The 17,881-nt window shown below is 51.2% G+C and overlaps 2 protein-coding genes across 5 annotated transcripts; both read left to right on the top strand.

Annotated features, from left to right (window-relative positions):
• The first annotated feature begins 464 nt into the window (after nt 1-464).
• Nucleotides 465-9,948, top strand: Ankrd39 (ankyrin repeat domain 39). Of its 3 annotated transcripts, none has more exons than XM_021157664.2 (4): nt 465-624; nt 4,768-4,871; nt 5,599-5,837; nt 7,980-9,948. In XM_021157664.2, the coding sequence occupies exons 1-4, from the start codon at nt 525-527 to the stop codon at nt 8,038-8,040; spliced, it is 504 nt and encodes a 167-aa protein (XP_021013323.1). In that variant the 5' UTR covers nt 465-524; the 3' UTR covers nt 8,041-9,948. The 3 variants fall into 3 exon arrangements, with proteins under 3 accessions (XP_021013323.1, XP_021013303.1, XP_029337334.1); XM_021157644.2 differs by having other exon boundaries at nt 475-624; nt 5,599-5,802; XM_029481474.2 differs by lacking the exon at nt 465-624 and adding an exon at nt 4,643-4,679 and having other exon boundaries at nt 5,599-5,802.
• A 1,078-nt stretch (nt 9,949-11,026) lies between these two features.
• Nucleotides 11,027-17,526, top strand: Ankrd23 (ankyrin repeat domain 23). 2 transcript variants are annotated; one of them, XM_085836344.1, is made up of 9 exons: nt 11,027-11,046; nt 13,124-13,270; nt 13,439-13,567; nt 14,798-14,923; nt 15,104-15,202; nt 15,294-15,392; nt 15,497-15,595; nt 15,683-15,781; nt 15,863-17,526. In XM_085836344.1, the coding sequence occupies exons 4-9, from the start codon at nt 14,837-14,839 to the stop codon at nt 15,956-15,958; spliced, it is 579 nt and encodes a 192-aa protein (XP_085692470.1). In that variant the 5' UTR covers nt 11,027-11,046; nt 13,124-13,270; nt 13,439-13,567; nt 14,798-14,836; the 3' UTR covers nt 15,959-17,526. The 2 variants fall into 2 exon arrangements, with proteins under 2 accessions (XP_085692470.1, XP_021013279.1); XM_021157620.3 differs by lacking the exon at nt 11,027-11,046 and adding an exon at nt 11,790-11,881 and having other exon boundaries at nt 15,863-17,523.
• The last annotated feature ends 355 nt before the right edge of the window (nt 17,527-17,881 follow it).

Here is a 17,881-nt window from a genome sequence, read left to right as displayed (position 1 = left end):
GTGCTAAAGAACGAGGGTCAGAGTGTTTAGTAGCTTTCTGGCGGTCACTGATCTGACCATGGATGGCCTACAGCTCAAGTGATGCTTGGGAGATGAGGAGAGGGACTATGGGCCGCGTCTAGAGTCCTTGTGCCCTGGGGAACCTGCAAGGCCTCGGTTCTGGCGAATGCGACATAAACACTACCAGACAGGCCAAGCTGCCTGGTCCCCACACCCTACAAGGCGCGGCTGCACGAACCGTCCCGCCTCCTCCCGGGGAGCTCAACGGATTCCCGTGCCTTTGCTCTTCCTTGTGCTTAGTTAGCCTTGGGCGCCCTCCCGTGGTAGCAAAGCAGCAAGGCTCAGTCTACCCAGCCACACCTCACCACTTTCATTGGTTGCTAAGCTAAGGTCTAAATGCGAGATTGGTTGGCCTGGGGTGAGGAGGCGGGACTCGAAGGTCAACTACGGACGTCGAGTGGTCAGCCTGGGACGGAGGGGTGGGCATTTCGTAGGAGCGCTTGGCTGCAGTCCCGGCCGCCGGGATGGCGGCGCCGCACCTTTGCGCGGATGGCTCCTGCTGCTCTCACCCTAGTGCGGTGCCCGGGGTACAGCAGACGCTGGAGGAGATGGACTTCGACAGGGGTGAGAGGGGTGAGGCGGCCGCGTTGCCGGCGGCGGGCAATCTCCAGCCCCATCTCCGGGAACGTGGACTGAAGGAGGCCTCGAACCGTGTTTGGAGCTTCCGGGCCTGGTGCAGGAAGGCTGGCTTCAAAGCGTGGCAGGAAGCCCCTCGACTACTCCGTCTCGAGTGCGGACGGGTAAATTGAGGCATTGGTTTCTGAACTGGGTCTGGAGACCAACCCAGCTAGGAGACAGCCTGGCCAGGTGACAGAGGAGCTAGGGAAAGAATCTGCAGTTTGGTGGTTCGTATCCACTGGGGAGGTCAGGGCAGCTGGCCCTTGTTGATCTCGGGTGTGAGTGTACAAGTTTTAGCAATGACAATGATCTCGAAAGATTTACTGTGGAGCGCAGGGGTGTGACTGTTTTGTCCAAAATTATACAGAGATTTTGCTATTAGCAGTGGTCCCTGTGCCGGTTACCATGTTATCCCCAGGAACAGGTAGTTTGTGCAGTTGTAGCAAGGTTGTCATCAGTGTAGGGCTGATGATACGGAACACTTGACGGTTACCATAGGAATGACTTCCTAGCGGGGCGGCGTTTCTCTACACCTCTGCTACTGCCATCTTTTGGACTAGGGACATAATAGGACTTCCCGCTCCCTCCTCTTGAAGTGTTTTCTCCGCTGTACCTTTAGAAAATAACATTATTTATGTGCATTTTTTCCCGTACATGCCCGGAGCTCCTGGAGGCCAGAATAGGACTTCAGATTCCCTGGAATTGGCAGTTACAGATGGTCATGAGCAGAGAGCTGAGAAACAACCCTGGTCCTTTGCAGGGCAGCCAGAGCTCTCTCTCTCTCTCTTTTTTATTTTCGAGACAGGGTTTCTCTGTGTAGCCCTTGCTCTCCTGGAACTTACTCTGTAGACCAGTCAGGCCTCGAACTCAGAAATCCGCCTGCCTCTGCCTCCCAAGTGCTGGGATTAAAGGCGTGCGCCACCACTGCCTGGTGCAGCCAGAACCCTTAACTGAGCCGCCTGTCCAGCGCCTCCTATTGCGTTTAGTTCCCCAAGCCAAACTGACTGTTTTGTTTCTGCACCTCTTTATGGTTCTCACCCTTGCAGCTGTCACCTTTATGTTTCTAAAATATGCAAGCCCTCTGTCCGATGACATGGTCTGTTTTGTTTGTTAGTCCGCTTCAGGCTGACTGAGGCTTTCCCGCCAGCATTCAGTTCTATGGCACTTCTTCAGGGACCCCCTTCCTTAAGCCTTAGAGAGTCCTCAACCTGGGGACAGTTATGCCCAGTTTAGGTCTAGAGATATTTTTGTGTGTCACAGCTAATCTGACCCGCACAGGTTGGCTCCCCACAACAGAGATGATCCGCCTCAAAATGTCAGCCCTGCTTGTGTGGAGGAAGAAACCTTGTGGTATTCAAAGTCTGGGCATTTCACTCTGGTTACCCTGTTACCTTAATGCTTTGCTCTCTTTGTAGCCGTTTGGACTGACTCAAAGGCTGAGTCAGGAAGGTCACAGTTCAAGGCCAGTTCAAGGCAGAGCATGTTAGACACTTTGTCTCAGAAATTGTTTGTTATCACCTGCTGCAATTTTGTCAGCTTATTCTTTTATTTATTTTTCACATGTGATAAAGATACCTATTATGTGAATTTTTTTTCTGTAAAGCATGGGGTTTTATTTATTTATTTTTTTAGTTTTGAATTAAATCTGTTTTGGTGACTTTCTTTGTGTATGTGTGTGTGCTATGTTTTGTTTTGTTGGTCCATCTCTCCCCACCCCACAACCACAGGGTCTCACTATATAACTCTGGCTGCCCTGGAACTCATTTTGTAGATCAGGTTGGCCTCAAACTCACAAAGTGCGATCTGTTTCTGCTTCCCTGGTGCTGGGATGAAGGTGTGCACCATCACTGCCTGGCCCTAGCAACTAACTACTCTTGACTACTGAGCCATCTCTTTGATTACATCTTTGATTACATATATATATATATATATATACATATATATATATATATATATATATCACAAGTAAAAATATACAGTATATATATAATTATATATACAAATTTTACAGCCATCTCTTTGATTACATATATATATATATATGTGTGTGTGTATGTATGTGTATATATATCACAAGTAAAAAATATACAAAAATATAATTATTTATATATACAAATTACATATACACACACATGTTTAACGTATGTGACTGTTTTGCCTGTATGTATGCATTATGCATATGCCTGGAGTTACAGGTGGTTGTGAGCCACCCTATGGGTGCTAGGAATCAAACCGAGGTCTTCTGAAGAATGAGTTACATTAAAGCAACAGTTCCTGAACCAGCTCCTCTCCGGCTCTCCAGCTCTGGTTGTTGTTGTTGTTGTTTTGATTTTTTTTTTTAGATTTTTTTTTTTTTTTATTATATCTAAGTACACTGTAGTTGTCTTCAGACACACCAGAAGAGGGCATCAGATCTCATTATGGATGTTTGGGAGCCACCATGTGGTTGCTGGGATTTGAACTCAGGACCTTAGGAAGAGCAGTCAGTGCTCTTACCCATTGAGCCATCTCACCAGCCCCCTTGTTTTGATTTTTTGAGACAGGGTCTCACTGTGTAGCTCTGGCTGTCCTGGCACTCATTCTGTAGACCAGGCTGTCCCTGAACACAGAGATCTGCCGGCCTCTGTCTCTCGAGTGCTGGCATTACAGGCGTGTGCTACCATGCCCACATCATGGTTATCTTTATTTCTGTATAATTCTCATCTCTTCAACCAGTATCTTTCCCATTTGTGGGAGCAGAGGAAACCCTGAGTGAATGTGTGTTACCGACATGAGCAGGACATGCTAAGGACCAGAGCCTCAGACCTATAGGGAAATGGCACATGCACACACCACACACACACCAACACCAGGGGTGGGTCCAGGCTCAGAGGGGCAGTAAATCCTTCCTCTGGTCCATGTGCAGATGTTGACAATATGTGTAGAAAATGCCCACCATTTCTCCCCGAGTGTTTTTGACCTGAAGGCTGCTCCCCTGCAGAGACCGCTCCTACTGAGATTAGCTACAGCTGCCTCCTTGTTCATCTGTTTGTAATAACTCCGCCTCCTTGTTCATCTGTATACAACCCCACCTCCCTCTTCGGCTGTATTTACATAACCCCGCCTCCTGTTCGGCTCTCTGAAACTACTCCACCTCTTTGATACCATGACCTTGGTTATCTGTTCAACTGTTTCTAATAACCATGCTGAGCTTTTGGGGTACTGTAGATTTCCTTCAGAGTCCACCAGTCCCAGCTTCCCCACTTCTCTGTGTGTCTGGGCTCCGAGTTCCTGGGGCCATGCAAGGACACGGCGCCCGTTTCTGCCACTTCCATCTTGCGTACCTCTCTGAAATTCCTTTTGGAACTCTGTTAGTCTGTGTTCTCTCCCATGTTTTCTTGTCTCTTTTACCCGTGCTTTGTGCTGCATTGTGTGCAAAGCCTAAGCTACTAGTTAATTCTCTCACCCACTGGGTTTGTAGCATTGGTTGACCTATTTGTGATCATTTCATTTCAATAACTGTACTCAGTTTGTGATTAGGACATGTGGGGGGTCAGGGTATGAGCTCTGACGTCAGAGGGCACTTGCCAGAGTCAGTTTTGCCCTTCCACTGTGTAGGTGGAGTGGACTGAACTCCGGTAGTCAGGCTTGGTTCTTTACCTGCTGAGCCACTCTTCCTTGATCAGCTGTTTTGAGACAGGGTTTCTCTGTGCAGCCCTGGCTGTGGTAGAATTCACTGTGTAGACCAGGCTGGCCTCGAACTCAGAGATCCACCTTCCTCTGCCTCTGCCTCTCTGCCTCTGCCGGGATTCAAGGCGTGCACTGCCACCCCTGCAGCTGCCCCTGCCGCCCGCTGCCCCTGCCGCCGCTAGCACCAGCTGTCCGGGCGGCAGCAGCTATCCCTTTTCTGATAGCTCCAGATTATAACAGTCTTAGCATGGGATGCGGACTTGCTTCCTGGGGGTAATATAGATACAGCATTCCAAGCTTTACCTTACAGATGTTGAAACTTCAGTCAAAAGGTAGAAGAAATGCTTTAAAGAAATGGAAATTAAAAGAGACAAATATCACCATGTAACACTGCTCAGCGCTTTGACTGTCTTTCTGCAGGAATCTGGTCGGCTGCCCTGAATGGAGACCTGGGCCGTGTGAAGTATTTCATCCAGAAGGCTACAGACCCTAGCCAGCCAGATTCTGCCGGCTACACCGCACTGGTGAGCTCTGGGAAAAGGCCTTAACTCTGTCCGGGCTGCTGCTCTCCCTTTATTTCCAGCCAAACTCTTGTCTCTCTGTGTCTCTGTCTCTCTCCCCCCAACCCCATGAGTGCATGCGTGTATATGCATGTGTATGTATGCGTGCCACCATGTGAGGTCTGGGCCTAGAACTTAGGCCCTCAGACTTGGTGGTCAGTACTTTCACCGAACGGGTCATCTCCCTGGTTCACTGTTTTGGTTTGGTTTGGTTTTTTGGTGGTGGTGGTGGTGGTTTTGGTTTTTGTAAGGGTTCACTATGTGGTCCAGGCTGTCCTTGAAATCACTCCCCCTCTCCCTCCTGGGCACTGAGAATCTGTACTAACGTATGCCACCTCGCCTAGCTTTAAAGTTTATTGTTTTGTCTCTTGAAATAGGCTCTCACAGAACCCAGGTTAGCTTTGAACTATCTGTATATAAAGGGTGACCTTGATCCCCCTGCCTCCTCTGAAGGGCTAGGATTCCAGACACAAGCCCGTGCCACCATGACTGATAAGCATCCTCCCTCCGCCCCCCACCTACGCTGAATCCTTAGATACCCTCTCTTCCCTTTCAACTTTGGTCCCATCCTGAGCAGCTGGGTATTTTAATTAGTGGAAGGGCACAGTGTTTCCTCCCTGGCTCTCGGCATCCCAGCGCCCTGCCACCTGCCAGGACTCTGCCATCTGACTGCAGTCTCTGATCCCTGCAGCACTATGCCAGCCGCAATGGGCACTATGCTGTTTGCCAGTTTCTGCTGGAAAGTGGAGCGAAGTGTGACGCCCAGACCCACGGGGGCGCCACGGCTTTGCACCGGGCCAGCTACTGCGGGCACACGGAAATCGCACGGCTGCTGCTATCCCATGGGTCCAACCCCTGGCTGGTCGACAATGATGGCATGACCAGTCTGCATAAGGTATGTCTGTTGCTGCCTCCCTCAGCCTGCATAAGGTATGTCTGTTGCTGCCTCCCTCAGCCTGCATAAGGTATGTCTGTTGCTGCCTCCCTCAGCCTGCATAAGGTATGTCGCCGTTTCCTTTAAACCTTCTACTTAATCTTGTACTTTTCTTGTTGCTTTGCTGTGACCAAAAAAGGACTGAGTCTAACTGTGTTACCCTGGTTGGCCTAGAACTCACTCTGTAGACCAGGCTGGCCTTGAACACACAGAGATCCATCTGCCTCTGCCTTCCAGCTTCTGAGATTAAAGGTGTGCGGGCAGGCAGCCTGGGACCTCAGCTTGTCTCATACATGATTCTAAATCCCACCACGTTGCCAGCCAAGGTGAACCCTCACAGTGGGCATTGTAGAAAATGGAAAAATGGAGACAAGGAAAAGCCGCCTGGAATCTCGTTGCTCTCCTGCCACCCCTTTAGGAAAGCAGCTCTCACCATTCTTGTTTGTACAGGAACTCACCCCTCCCTCAGTGAGGACCTGCAAAGCCTGCCCGAGGAGTCAGCTTTGGGAACCAGTACACGTCTGCTTCTCTGCCACCCACTTTTGAGAGTTCCGGGTCATAGGCAGGATCACCATTTTTTGGGGCTCAGTTTTCTATGTCCTTTCTCCAGGCATCCACTTTACCAATTGCTCCCTCCCTCTTTCTCTCCGTCTGTCCATCCATCTGTCCATCTGTGTCTAAGTTCTGGGGATTGCTAGGTTCGGGCTTTCCCACTGACCTTTATGCTCAGTGCACGTCTGCATCTTAGAGACTTGACTTGTGCATAAGCGTATAGAGCCCATCCTTGCCCCAGCTCTGATTTTCCACCGGTGCCACGGCTTTAAAGGAGCTCTCACCGTCAATCCCAGCACTCAGGAGGCAGAGGCAGGCAGCCTGGTCTACACAGAGAAACCTTATCTTGGGTTGAGGAGGAGGGGTCCCGTCGAATCCTACCCTCCATGGGATTTCCCCAGAGGCCTGCTTTTTCCTAGTCCAAGGAGCTCCGTATCCCACCAAGCCATCCAGGTTCAGCTCCTGCTGGCTTCCTGCTGTGAGCTGCCAACCCTGACTCCTGTGTTAGTCTTGACTGCTCTGTGGGTCTTCTTATCCCCTGTACTCACTGCCACCGTGTGTCGCAAACTATCCCCTGAATGGCTGCTCTACCCACTGTCCCCCACTCCCCTTTTATGAGGCAAGTTCTCCTTCTCTCCCTCCCTCTCACCCCCTTCCAGCAGAGTTTTGCTTTGTCTGACTTAGCTTCACAATGAGCAACACCAGCCCCTTTGAAGTAAAGCCTGTCCTCCCCAAGTTGTATTTGTTTCATCCCAGCAGTAGAAATCTCAGACACCTGTTCATCTTTAGATTGTTGGAGATCCGCCTCTGGCCAGAGTCAGCAGCTGGGAAGTCCTTGTGTTTAATGGATAGTCTTACCATGTGGGTGCCTGCCATAGGCACTTACTGAACTTGTACTGAGTGAAGAGCTGCCTGTTGAGTTTTGTTAGATCCTTGCTGGGCATAGAAGCTTGGGTCTTTTCTTTTTTAAATAAATACTTACTTGTCAGGATTCGGGAGTGGTGCACGCCTTTAATCCTAGCACTGCAGAGGCAGACAGATCTGAGTTTGAGGCCAGTCTGGTCTACAGAGTGAGTTCTAGGACAGCCAGAGCTACACAGAGAAACCCTGTCTCAAAACCAACAAACGGACATAGACGTGAGCAAGGACATAGTGAGACCTTGTCTCAGAAGGTTAATAATGGGGGGATCCAGTGTAGCTCCATGGTGGGGTGCTTGCCTGACCTGCACAAAGGCCCAAACATGGCTGCACACACTTGTAATTCCAACACTTGGAAAACAGAGGCAGGAGGACTGCCAAATTTCAAGGCCAGTCTGGTCCACATAGAGAGTTCCAGAACTGCTGAAACAGAACCTCGAGTGATGCTGAATTCCTACCCAAACAGCCCCAGCACCTCACAATCCTGTGTGTCAGGCATGCGGCTTTGGGAGCCATTGAAGTCTACTTAGACACTCGGGGTTCCTGTTTCCAGAGACATTTTCAGAGCAAGAAGGTTCCAGAAAGGGAAATCAGAAAGTGCAGGCCCCAGCTTGGGTTTGCCTTTTGATGAAGGTCTCTCTCTCTCTCTCTCTCTCCCCCCGCCCCAGGCTGCAGAGAATGGTCATAAGGACATTTGCTCCCTCCTGTTACAACACAGCCCAGCCCTGAAGGCCGTCCAGGATCGCAAAGCACGCCTAGCATGTGACCTGCTGCCCTGCAACAGCAGCCTGTGGGACCTGCTGGCCAGCTGAGGCTCCACCTCCTGTCTCTGGCTGCCCTTGAAGGGTACACAGACTAGCTCTCCACACCCCTGCCTTGCTCAGAGTCACGCTGCCGGGACCAGGGCCAGATTGCCCAGAAGAGCCCCTCCCGGCCAGTGTGACAGCCGTAGGGAGGCTAGGGAGGGCTGAAGGCTTTTGAGTCTGGACAGGTGATCATATAAGTTAGTCCATGTACAGACACATAGCCATTTGGAAGAAAATAAAGCTTATATCTTGATGTTATCACATGGACAAAAGTAAATTTCAAAATACAGTCTCCAAAAGGTAAAAACAAAACACTTTGAAGTATCAGAAGAAAACCTGGAGTATGTAATAAAAGCTGTTGGCTGGCTGAATGAGCTGGGGGCAGGTTTCTTTTAGAACAGCACCCATGTCTTCAAGATGAAAAGGGTTGCCTCACGGTTGCTCTGGGGACCCAGGAAGTCTGTGGACGGATGCCCTAAGTGAGCACACTCACTACATTGCAAACAGCAGAGGAGAATACCCACTGCTCAGTCTGGCCTGGTAATGCAGGCCTCACATACCAGCTGGTCATGAGGCTGCAGAGGAGTTCAAGGCCAGCCTGGGCAACAGGTAAAAGGGATATAGGTTATCGGTAGAATGCTTACCTGACATGCAAAAGCCCTGTTTTCAATCCCTAATATCGTGGGAAAACAGTGCCCAGTCCCCAAAGTCTAACCAACACGGGCCTTTATCCCCAGTGTTCAGTTCTAGTCCGACCTGTATGAAGTGTGACTGCCAGGTATGGCTGCCCACCCCTTTAATACCAGTGTCTGTGGTAGGAAGATCTCTCTTCGAGCTCCAGGCCAGCCAGAGCTACCGAGACCCTGTCTCCATAACGCCATGTAATAATAACTGCTTTCCTGTTTGTCTAGCATTGATTGCTAGTCGGGCTGCACACCTGTCTTTGACTTTCCTATCTATGCCCATTCGAAATGTTTTTGTTCTTGATATGTAGCCAAGGCTAGCCTCCAACTTTGGAGCCCTCGTCAGGCCTCAGCTTCCTGAGTGTTGGGATTGTAGGTATGTGTCACCACATCTGACTTGCTATGTTTTTATCACTTCACAGGAACTTTATATTAATGGATATTGAGCCTTTGCTCTGGGTGTGTTTGTATATATAGAGAAACATATATAGTGTACATATTATCTAATGTATATTAAAATGTTCTTTCATGCCATGACTTGCCTTAAGTAGCCTGGCTTGTGGTCATGGAAACTGGTACATACAGTATAGATGGCAATCTAACAATACCTATTTAAATGTGTGGCACTAATCATTGACTTCTCCATGGCAACATAGGCAGACTCATCCTTGATTACAAAGGTGTCTACTTACAGACTCATTTACCAACTCTGCAAGAGAGCAGCACAAGGCCCCGGCTTCCCCAGCACTGGGGGTGAGAGACGCACCAGGCATGGGCACCAGGCACGGCGGCTGACGGAATCCCAGCACTCGGGAGCTTAGGCAGAATTAGTGTCCGAGGCTAGTCTGAGCAACAGTGTGAGACTGTGTGTGCGCAGGGGAGGAAGAGGAAGGACTGAGAGAAGACAAACTGCCCTGCTCCCTGGTAGGGGGGTCCAGTGCCACCTGTCCCAGCGTTGGCGGCAGTGTGGGAAGAGCGCCAAGCTACAGCCACAGTATGACACTCTTCAAATAACGAGCTGTGAGGCACAGCAGAAAAGGCTGGGAAGACGTGTTTTTCCCTAGGCCACGGAGGCAAGGGTGACTAACCATGCAGTCTCTAGATTTATTTTAAAAATAAAGAGTAATTATCTTGGTTTTTGTTTTTAATTTAGCGATAATACCAGTTCCCTTTGTATGGGACAAACTAGCATTTTCCTAAAAAAAAAAAAAAAAAATTGTTGTTGGCAGTTACAGAGTGGCCCCAATTAATTTTTTCTTTTCTTTTCTTTTCTTTTCTTTTCTTTTCTTTTCTTTTCTTTTCTTTTCTTTTCTTTTTGGTTTTTTTTCAAGTCAGGGTTTCTCTGCATAGCCCTGGCTGTCCTGGAACTCACTTTGTAGACCAGGCTGGCCTCTAACTCAGAGACCCACCTGCCTCTGCCTCTGCAGTGCTGGGTTTAAAGGCGTGCGCTACCACGCCTGGCTGACTCAGAAGAACTTTGAACCCTAGATCCTCTTTCCTCAGCCTGACTGACTGCAAAATGTTTGTTTGTGACAAGCTATCTGTGTAGTAGTCCTATTTTATTTTATTTATTTTTTATTTTATTTTTTGGAATTGGCCATGCAGACCAGGCTGGCCTCAAATTCCCAGCAATGCCTCTGCCTCTGCCTCTGCCTCCAGAGTGCTCCGATTAAAGGCGCGCGCCACCTCTACCCAACCGAGTACTGGAATAACAGTCGCGTGCAACCATGCCCAGCTGCATCAAATGTAGGACAGTGGAGAGCAGAGCTCCTCTTTTTTTTTTTTCTTTTCTTTTCTTATTTATTTATTTATTTATTTATATTTTGAGACAGGGTTTCTCTGTGTAACCCTGGCTGTTCTGGAACTCACTCTGTAGACCAGGCTGGCCTCGAACTCAGAAATCCACCTGCTTCTGTCTCCCGAGTGCTGGGATGAAAGGTGTGCGCCACCACCGCCTTGCTTACTCTGACTTTATCTGCCTTCTTCCTTAGGAGTAACTGTTTTTCCTCATCCCCAAGGGTGATTTTGCAAGGCCAGCATACCCAGGCCGCTTTAAAAAGCACACTGCTGACCTCCATGGTCTCCGGTCCTCTTAGCCACCCCTCCTCTCGAGCTTACATGGTCATCTCTGTTGATGCTGCCTGTGCAAGAATCTTGTTTACCGGGTATCTGATTTCCTCTCAAAGGTCACGCTGGAGTTCAGGGCACAGTGGAGTGAAAAGCATTCCTGGCTTCTGAAGAATTAGGTATTTGATTTTTGTTGGCTAAAAACAGTTTGCTTCGTGGCTGGCTGTCATGGCTATTGACAGACCAAGCAAGACCTGGAGCAGGTCTCTGTCCCCCTTGCCCTGTTGAAGGGCATGCTTCATGCCCAGAGAGTATCTGATGTGGACCTGGAAGGCTCCTTCAGCCATATGAGGGCTGATGACAGGCTGGGCAGGAGGCCATGCTGGCTGTCAGCCGGCTGAGAGACAAATCGAGAGACAAATCTGGGAGGGAAGGGCAGCCTTAAGACTAGCCAGTTGGGAAATGGTATGAAACCTAGTTTCATCACGTAGCCCATGAGAATTCGCAAGGCATTAGGTCAGCCTCTTATGTCGTCGCTCCTGAGGTCCTCTGTAAGTCGCCTGCTTTGTGCTGGGCTGACGGCACTGGGCACTCTGCAGTGTCTCAGGCAGCCAGATCAATACCGTGAGCCTGGGCTTCTCACCAGTGGGTTCTAAACTGAAGAGTAAGAGATGTTTCCCTTGAGTCTGGCCCAGGCATCCCAGACCATGTGATGGTAAAATGGCTCCCTGGTAGATGTGGGGTGCAGCAGGTGCAGGGTAGTGGGTGTCCAAGGGCGGAGACTACCAGCTCAGCTCCAGACAGCTCCTCCCCCCCCCCTCAGTGGGCCACATTCCCAGAACTGTATTTTGGTTAGTGTGACAGGGCCCCAGAGTCATCTGGCCTAGGCACAAGCTTTGTCCTTTCCCTCCCCCAAGAGAGCGCTCTCCCATATAAGAGCTGAGCTCAATTCGCTGGGTGCATGGAGAGCAAGGGGGGGGGGGGACCATGGACTTCATCAGCATTGAGCAGTTGGTAAGGATGTGAGAGGAGGATGGGTGACCGCTGAAGATTCAGGACAAGGTGCAGGGACCCAGAGCATATGGCCAGAGTAGTGAAGTCTGGCTGAGTGAGAGTTGGCTTTCTGAGATCTGAGGATCAGGTCTCATGTGAGGGGAAGGAGCTGGGGAGACGTGAGTTACTGAGTCTGTTTGGTGTTGGTGAATGCGGTTCTGGGGGTCCATCTTGGGGCTTCACACATGCGAGGGTAGCACCCTACCAAAGAGCTGCACCCTCAAACTTGTAGGTTTGCCCTTGTTGGATGGTGGAAGAGAAACGGTGGTAGTTACTCTGGTAGCCATGGGTATAGCTGTACGCACAGTTCCTTTAGGTCAAGCAAGAGGCGGTCCAGATGGAACTTTCCAGAGGGTCTGGTCACTTTAGGGGTGTTCCTGGATTTCCCCCAGCAGCGAGAGAAATAGCCTTTGGCAGTGCAGCTATGTGATGCTGGTGACGTGGGGCAAGGAGGGTATGGGGCACACATGTCTCACTGTGGTGCGGTGGCCCCTCTGGGAGGTAGATGGCCAAGCCGGGTCCGGGAGGGCTTGAGGTTGTTACAGTGGCTTAGAAGGGAAAGCTAGGCCATTTGGCCAGAAGCCTCAGCCTGTTCTTCTCTCCCAGCATCTGCAACCTATGTGTTCTCCGGCTCCCCGGGTGGCTGCTAAGGGAATGGGTAGGCTGTAGTGGATGGTCACTGAGCCCATTTTACCGAGGCAGAAACATAATTTTTCTAAGACCCAAGGGCTGAAAGCAGGGATTTGGAATTTGACCCAAGGGCCTCTCTCCTCTAAGCTCGGGTCAGGTGGCAGTGTGGCATAATCTCACAGGAATCTGGGGGTAGAGGCTCAGGGTGGAAGCTAAGGTGTCACCTGGCATGAACCCAGCAGTATAAATAGACGCCACCCCCTCAACTCTGGGATCTGCTGATAGGGACAGCCAGTCATTTCCCCTGGGCCTTGGCCATTGCCACAGTTGGTGAAAATTGCAGGTGGTGTGTGTGTGTCTGTGTGTGTGTGTGTGTGTACATGCGTGCGCACACGTGCCCGCATGCCAACAGTGCAGCCAACCAGGAATTATTCAGCAGGAAGAGTATGACTGACTCCCAGGTTCACATCTACTCTTTGTATGTCTGGGTTCTGCCATCTTAATGCCATGCCACTGATTTCAAAACACCCCTACAGTTGTCCCGATCCTTAATCTATCCTACGCGTCCTGCAGGTAAGTGGAGAAAGAGTTGATAGGAAAGCGTTGGAGTTTGGACGTGGAGTTCCTAATCCTGGAGGCTGGCCTAGTGGCTGGACGCTGGGACCCCAAGAGGCTGTGGCCCGGGAGAAACTAAAGTTGGAGGAAGAGAAAAGGAAGAAAGTGAGTGTTCTTGGAAGGGGATGATGGGAGTGGGGCAGAGTGGGATTTGGGAGCAGTAAGGGCCACTGTCAGCAGCCAAAGCGACTGGGCGCTTCTTTAAAGCAGAGCTGGTAATTTAGCCAGCAGCCTGCCGCTGATGTCTGGCTCGGGGTGTCTCTTGTGCCCTAGCTGGAAAGATTTAACAGCTCCAGACTGACTCTGGACAATCTGACAGACTTGGAAAACTTGGTTCAAAGACGAAGAAAAAAACGACAGAGACACAAAGTCCCCCCCAGGGAACCTGAGTCTGGGGCTGAGGTGAGTGAGAGGGTAGACCTGGTGTTCCAGAGCACACAGATGGCCTCCTATCTTGGCAGCCTGGGAGGAAGGGGTGCAGGGGCCGCAGCTGCACAGCCATCACATAGGGAGCTGCATGGGATGCGTCCCAGACCCTTCCTATGGAAGGGCCATCCCAGTACATTCTACAGCACACTTAGCAGCTGCTCGGCTTTAACTTAAGAGATTATCTTGACTCGCTGTTTCAGAGGATATAGTTCACTGTTATGGGGGGAGGGGAGCGCACAAGGGCAGGAGCTTGAGGGAGCTATCACATAGCAACCACAGGCAGGAAGCAGAGGAGAGCATCATGCCTGGTACAGACATTTGTAAAGCATCACGTAGGTGCTGGGAATTGAACCTGGATCTTCTACAAGTGCCCTTAGCTGCCAAAGCCCTCTCCAGCCCCAGCGCTCACTCTTTGGAGCTTGCTGTCTCCTTTTTCTTCAGTCTAGGTCCCCAGCCCACTGAATGGTCTCACTCTCACTTCGGATGGCTTGCATCAACTAGCCGAATCTAGATAATCTCTCGATGATGTGCCCAAGGGCTTGTCTCCTACATGATTCTAAATCACAGGCAGATAGCTATAACAGTGATGGCCACCAGGGAGGGACAGTTTGTTCAGGGCTGTCCTTCAGCGTCCGCTCACCTGCTCAGCCTCTTGGGGCTGCTGGCACTAGTGCCCCCTGGTCTGTAGTCTTTTTTTTTTTTTTTTTTGGTTTTTTGAGACAGGATTTCTCTGTGTAGCCCTGGCTGTCCTGGAGCTCACTTTGTAGACCAGGCTGGCCTCGAACTCAGAAATCCGCCTTCCTCTGCCTCCCAAGTGCTGGGATTAAAGGCGTGCGCCACCACCGCCCGGCTTGATCTGTAGTCTTTTCACCCATCTGTACCTTTGGCTCATGTTCTGTGTGCCTACCCATATCCAATATCCATGACATAGGGACATCTTACCCCTAGAGTAGAGCAAGGGCTATGCCCTTGTTTAATTACAAGTGTAACGACAGTATTTCCAAGAGGGTCCCATCCTGAGATAGTGGGGCTAAGATTCAGCACGTGCGCTAGGGCACAGGTACAGTCGTTGCCTAACACTTCCCATTCTGAGTCTCCCACAACTGGAATCAAACAGGACCAGTGTGCTGAGATAGGCTAGTGAGACAGCTGTGACAGGTGTCTGTGGGCTTGGGGGCTTACTTCCATCCTGTTCTCCTCCAGCCTCAGCCCCAGGTCCCACCGGAGCCCGTGGGCCTGGAAATGTTCCTGAAGGCAGCTGCTGAGAACCAGGAGGCCCTGATTGACAAGTACCTGGCAGATGGAGGGGACCCCAATGCCCACGACAAGGTAAGTAGGGTGGGTGAATGAGCTCATGACATCTGTGTATACCATTTGGACACTTTAGTCCTTACCAGAGACACGGGTTAACTCTGACCTCTTCTAGGAACAGAGGGTGTGGCGGAGGGAGTTGGTTCCTCTAGGAAGTAGCTCTGCTCTCTTGGCCTAATTTTCTGTTTATGCTCCCAGCTCCACCGCACAGCCTTGCACTGGGCCTGTCTGAAGGGCCACAGACAGCTGGTGAACAAGCTGCTGGCGGCAGGAGCTGCTCTAGAAGTACGGGATTTGGTAAGTCGCAAGGGTGTCTCTCATAGTGAACGCAGTGGTGGTGGCTCATCTAGTTAGCTGCCCTGCAACACCTTGACACTTGGTGTTGCAGCTGGACAGGACGCCCGTGTTCTGGGCCTGCCGTGGAGGACACCTGGACATTCTCAAACGGCTGCTTAACCAGGGAGCTCAGGTCAACGCGCAAGACAAGGTGAGGGGCGGGTGCCCGCCCTGGGTGGTAACTTGTTAGGAAGCAGAAACTCACCGGGCAAGAAGGCACAGCCCAGATCCAGCACTGCACCCCACTTACCCTAGATCTGGAGCACTCCTCTCCATGTGGCAGTGCGCATGGGCCACTCCGACTGCCTGGAGCACCTTATCGAGTGTGGCGCCCACATCAACGCACAGGATAAGGTGGGTGCTTGTGCCTGGAAGTCATCTGTGTGTCAGCAGCATGTTCCTGCATTGGGCCCATAGCAGTGACTGCCTGCTCTCCCACAGGAAGGGGACACAGCCCTCCACGAGGCCGTGCGCTATGGGCACCACAAAGCAACAAAACTGCTGCTGCTCTATGGAGCCAAGCTGGGTGTGAAGAATGTGGTGAGTGCCGGCCAGGCAAGGTCTGTGCTGAGGAACACCTAGCACTCAGGAGGGAGACTGACCCAGTGTCCTTGTTCACAGGCTTCCCAGACACCAGTGCAGCTGGCTCGAGACTGGCAGCGGGGCATCCGGGACGCACTCCAGGCCCACGTGGGGCATCCCCGTACCCGGTGCTGATGACTGGCACCTGGGGATCACCCACGGCCACCATTCCACACCCATCCACCACTCCTAAATAGTTCTCTATCCCAGTCCTAATTTCTCTCTGGCTTTGCTTCCTCGGGCCTGAGGCAACAGGTAGAGCAGCCTCCTGAGTTTCAGTGAGGAACCCTGTTCCCTGCCAGGGCTGGAGCCGAGGACCACAGGGCAGCAAGAAACAAAGGGGTCCAGATGAGGGCCAAGGCCAGAGCACAATCAAGCAGACCAGTGCTACCCTCAGCTGGGTCTAGGCCTCCGTCTACCAGTCCTTAGACCACGGACTGGTCTTGGCCTGTTCTCTATTCAGATGTGGCCAGCAGCTGCATCCAGGGCATGAGAGAAGCAGGCTGAGTGCCAGACACCGTGCAGGTCACTTCCGTCCTCTGGGCAGAGTTTCTCCTGGGACTTCATTCCTACCAGTAGCAGCCCTGGTAGTGAGTGTCTGGTAGTTCTAGCCATCTCATCTTCAGAGCTCTGAAGGTGTGGTTCAGGCAGGCTGAGGGGCATGTCAGCAGGACTGAGGCCCCACAGAAGCCAGGATCTACCAGGCTGCTCCAGAAGCTGGAGTGTGATGAGCTGGAACTAGCGTTACTCTAGGGAAACTCGACCTAAAGGCTCCAGGCAGCCTTGCTTACCGTAGGTGAGGTCAGGGCACAGGGTGCTGGGGATTGCTTGTGGCCCACTCACCTCGTGGGGCGGTGGCCCGCAACCCTAGCTTACCCTGAGGCTCTAATGCCTCCTGGTGCAGGAGAAAGCTCCAGGACTAGGCTCTGTAGGCCCTACATACTGAGGAGTCCTGCACCTTGCTTTGGGACAATGCCAGCAGTATACATCCCTCTCTGGTCCCGTGCCAGCTGGTGGTGTAAAGAGGACTTCACACAGGCTCCCGGGTGGCTGCTTTCTCGCCCAGCTGTTTCTAGCTTCACTGGTGTAAACCTGTACTGCGGGCAGGGCCCCCACTGAAGGCTGAGTGAAGGGCAAAAGGTGAAGGCTCTGCCTCTCGAACAGTCCCAGCTGATGCCCATTTTGCAGCAGTTATTTTTTGATTAATTTTGGCAGCCTATGGCCATTGTTATGACGACGACTTGAAGAACCTGACTGACTAAGTGTTCCCTCCAAAGGGGCATGTATCTTTCCATGGGGCAGGCCCTGCCCTGTCATGCCAGCCAGCATGCACCTTGACACTGGTGCCGTGGGCAACACAGACATTCAAGCCTACTCAATATAACAATTCCTCAGAAATGAGGACACACTTAACTGACACACAAAGCACCTTTTTATACAGATCAACGTTTTCTCATTAAACTGACTCTATTCACCTCAGCCTGGTTGCCTCATGGGGACTGGGAGGCGGCCAGATATTGGGCTACACGGTAGAAGCCAACTGCAAAGACTAAGACCATCACCTTCCCAACTGACAGCATGACATGGTGCCAGGTGCTGTGTGTGTGTGCGAGTACGCGAGCACATGCATTTGCATGCACAAAGGGGGCCTGCCTGGTTTGGGATCTCTATCTCTGCCCCTTGATGGACAAGTTCAGAAAGCCACACTTCTCAACTTCAGCTGTGCTTAGAATCACTACACATTTTAAAAGTCATGATGTCTGCTGCGTGTGGTGAAGCACAACTTTAATTCCAGTACTGATGGGTCTGCTTCTGAGTCCTGAGTTCAGGGACTGCCTGATCAACAGGTAAGCTCGAGACCAGCCAGGGCTACAGTGAGACCTTTCTTTTTTTTTTTTTTTCCTTCGAGACAGGGTTTTTCTGTGTATCCCTGGCTGTCCTGGAACTCAGAAATCCGCCTGCCTCTACCTCCCAAGTGCTGGGATTAAAGGCATGCGCCACCACGCCCGGCTCAGTGAGACCTTTCTAACAGTCCTAATGGTATTAGGTCAGCAGCCC

The sequence above is a fragment of the Mus caroli genome, unplaced genomic scaffold (genome assembly GCF_978045245.1).
Source record: "Mus caroli unplaced genomic scaffold, Mus_caroli_1 scaffold_1, whole genome shotgun sequence".
Lineage (NCBI taxonomy): Eukaryota > Metazoa > Chordata > Mammalia > Rodentia > Muridae > Mus > Mus caroli.
The sequence above is the reverse complement of the archived record's forward strand: the minus strand, read 5'-3'. Positions and strand labels throughout refer to the sequence as shown.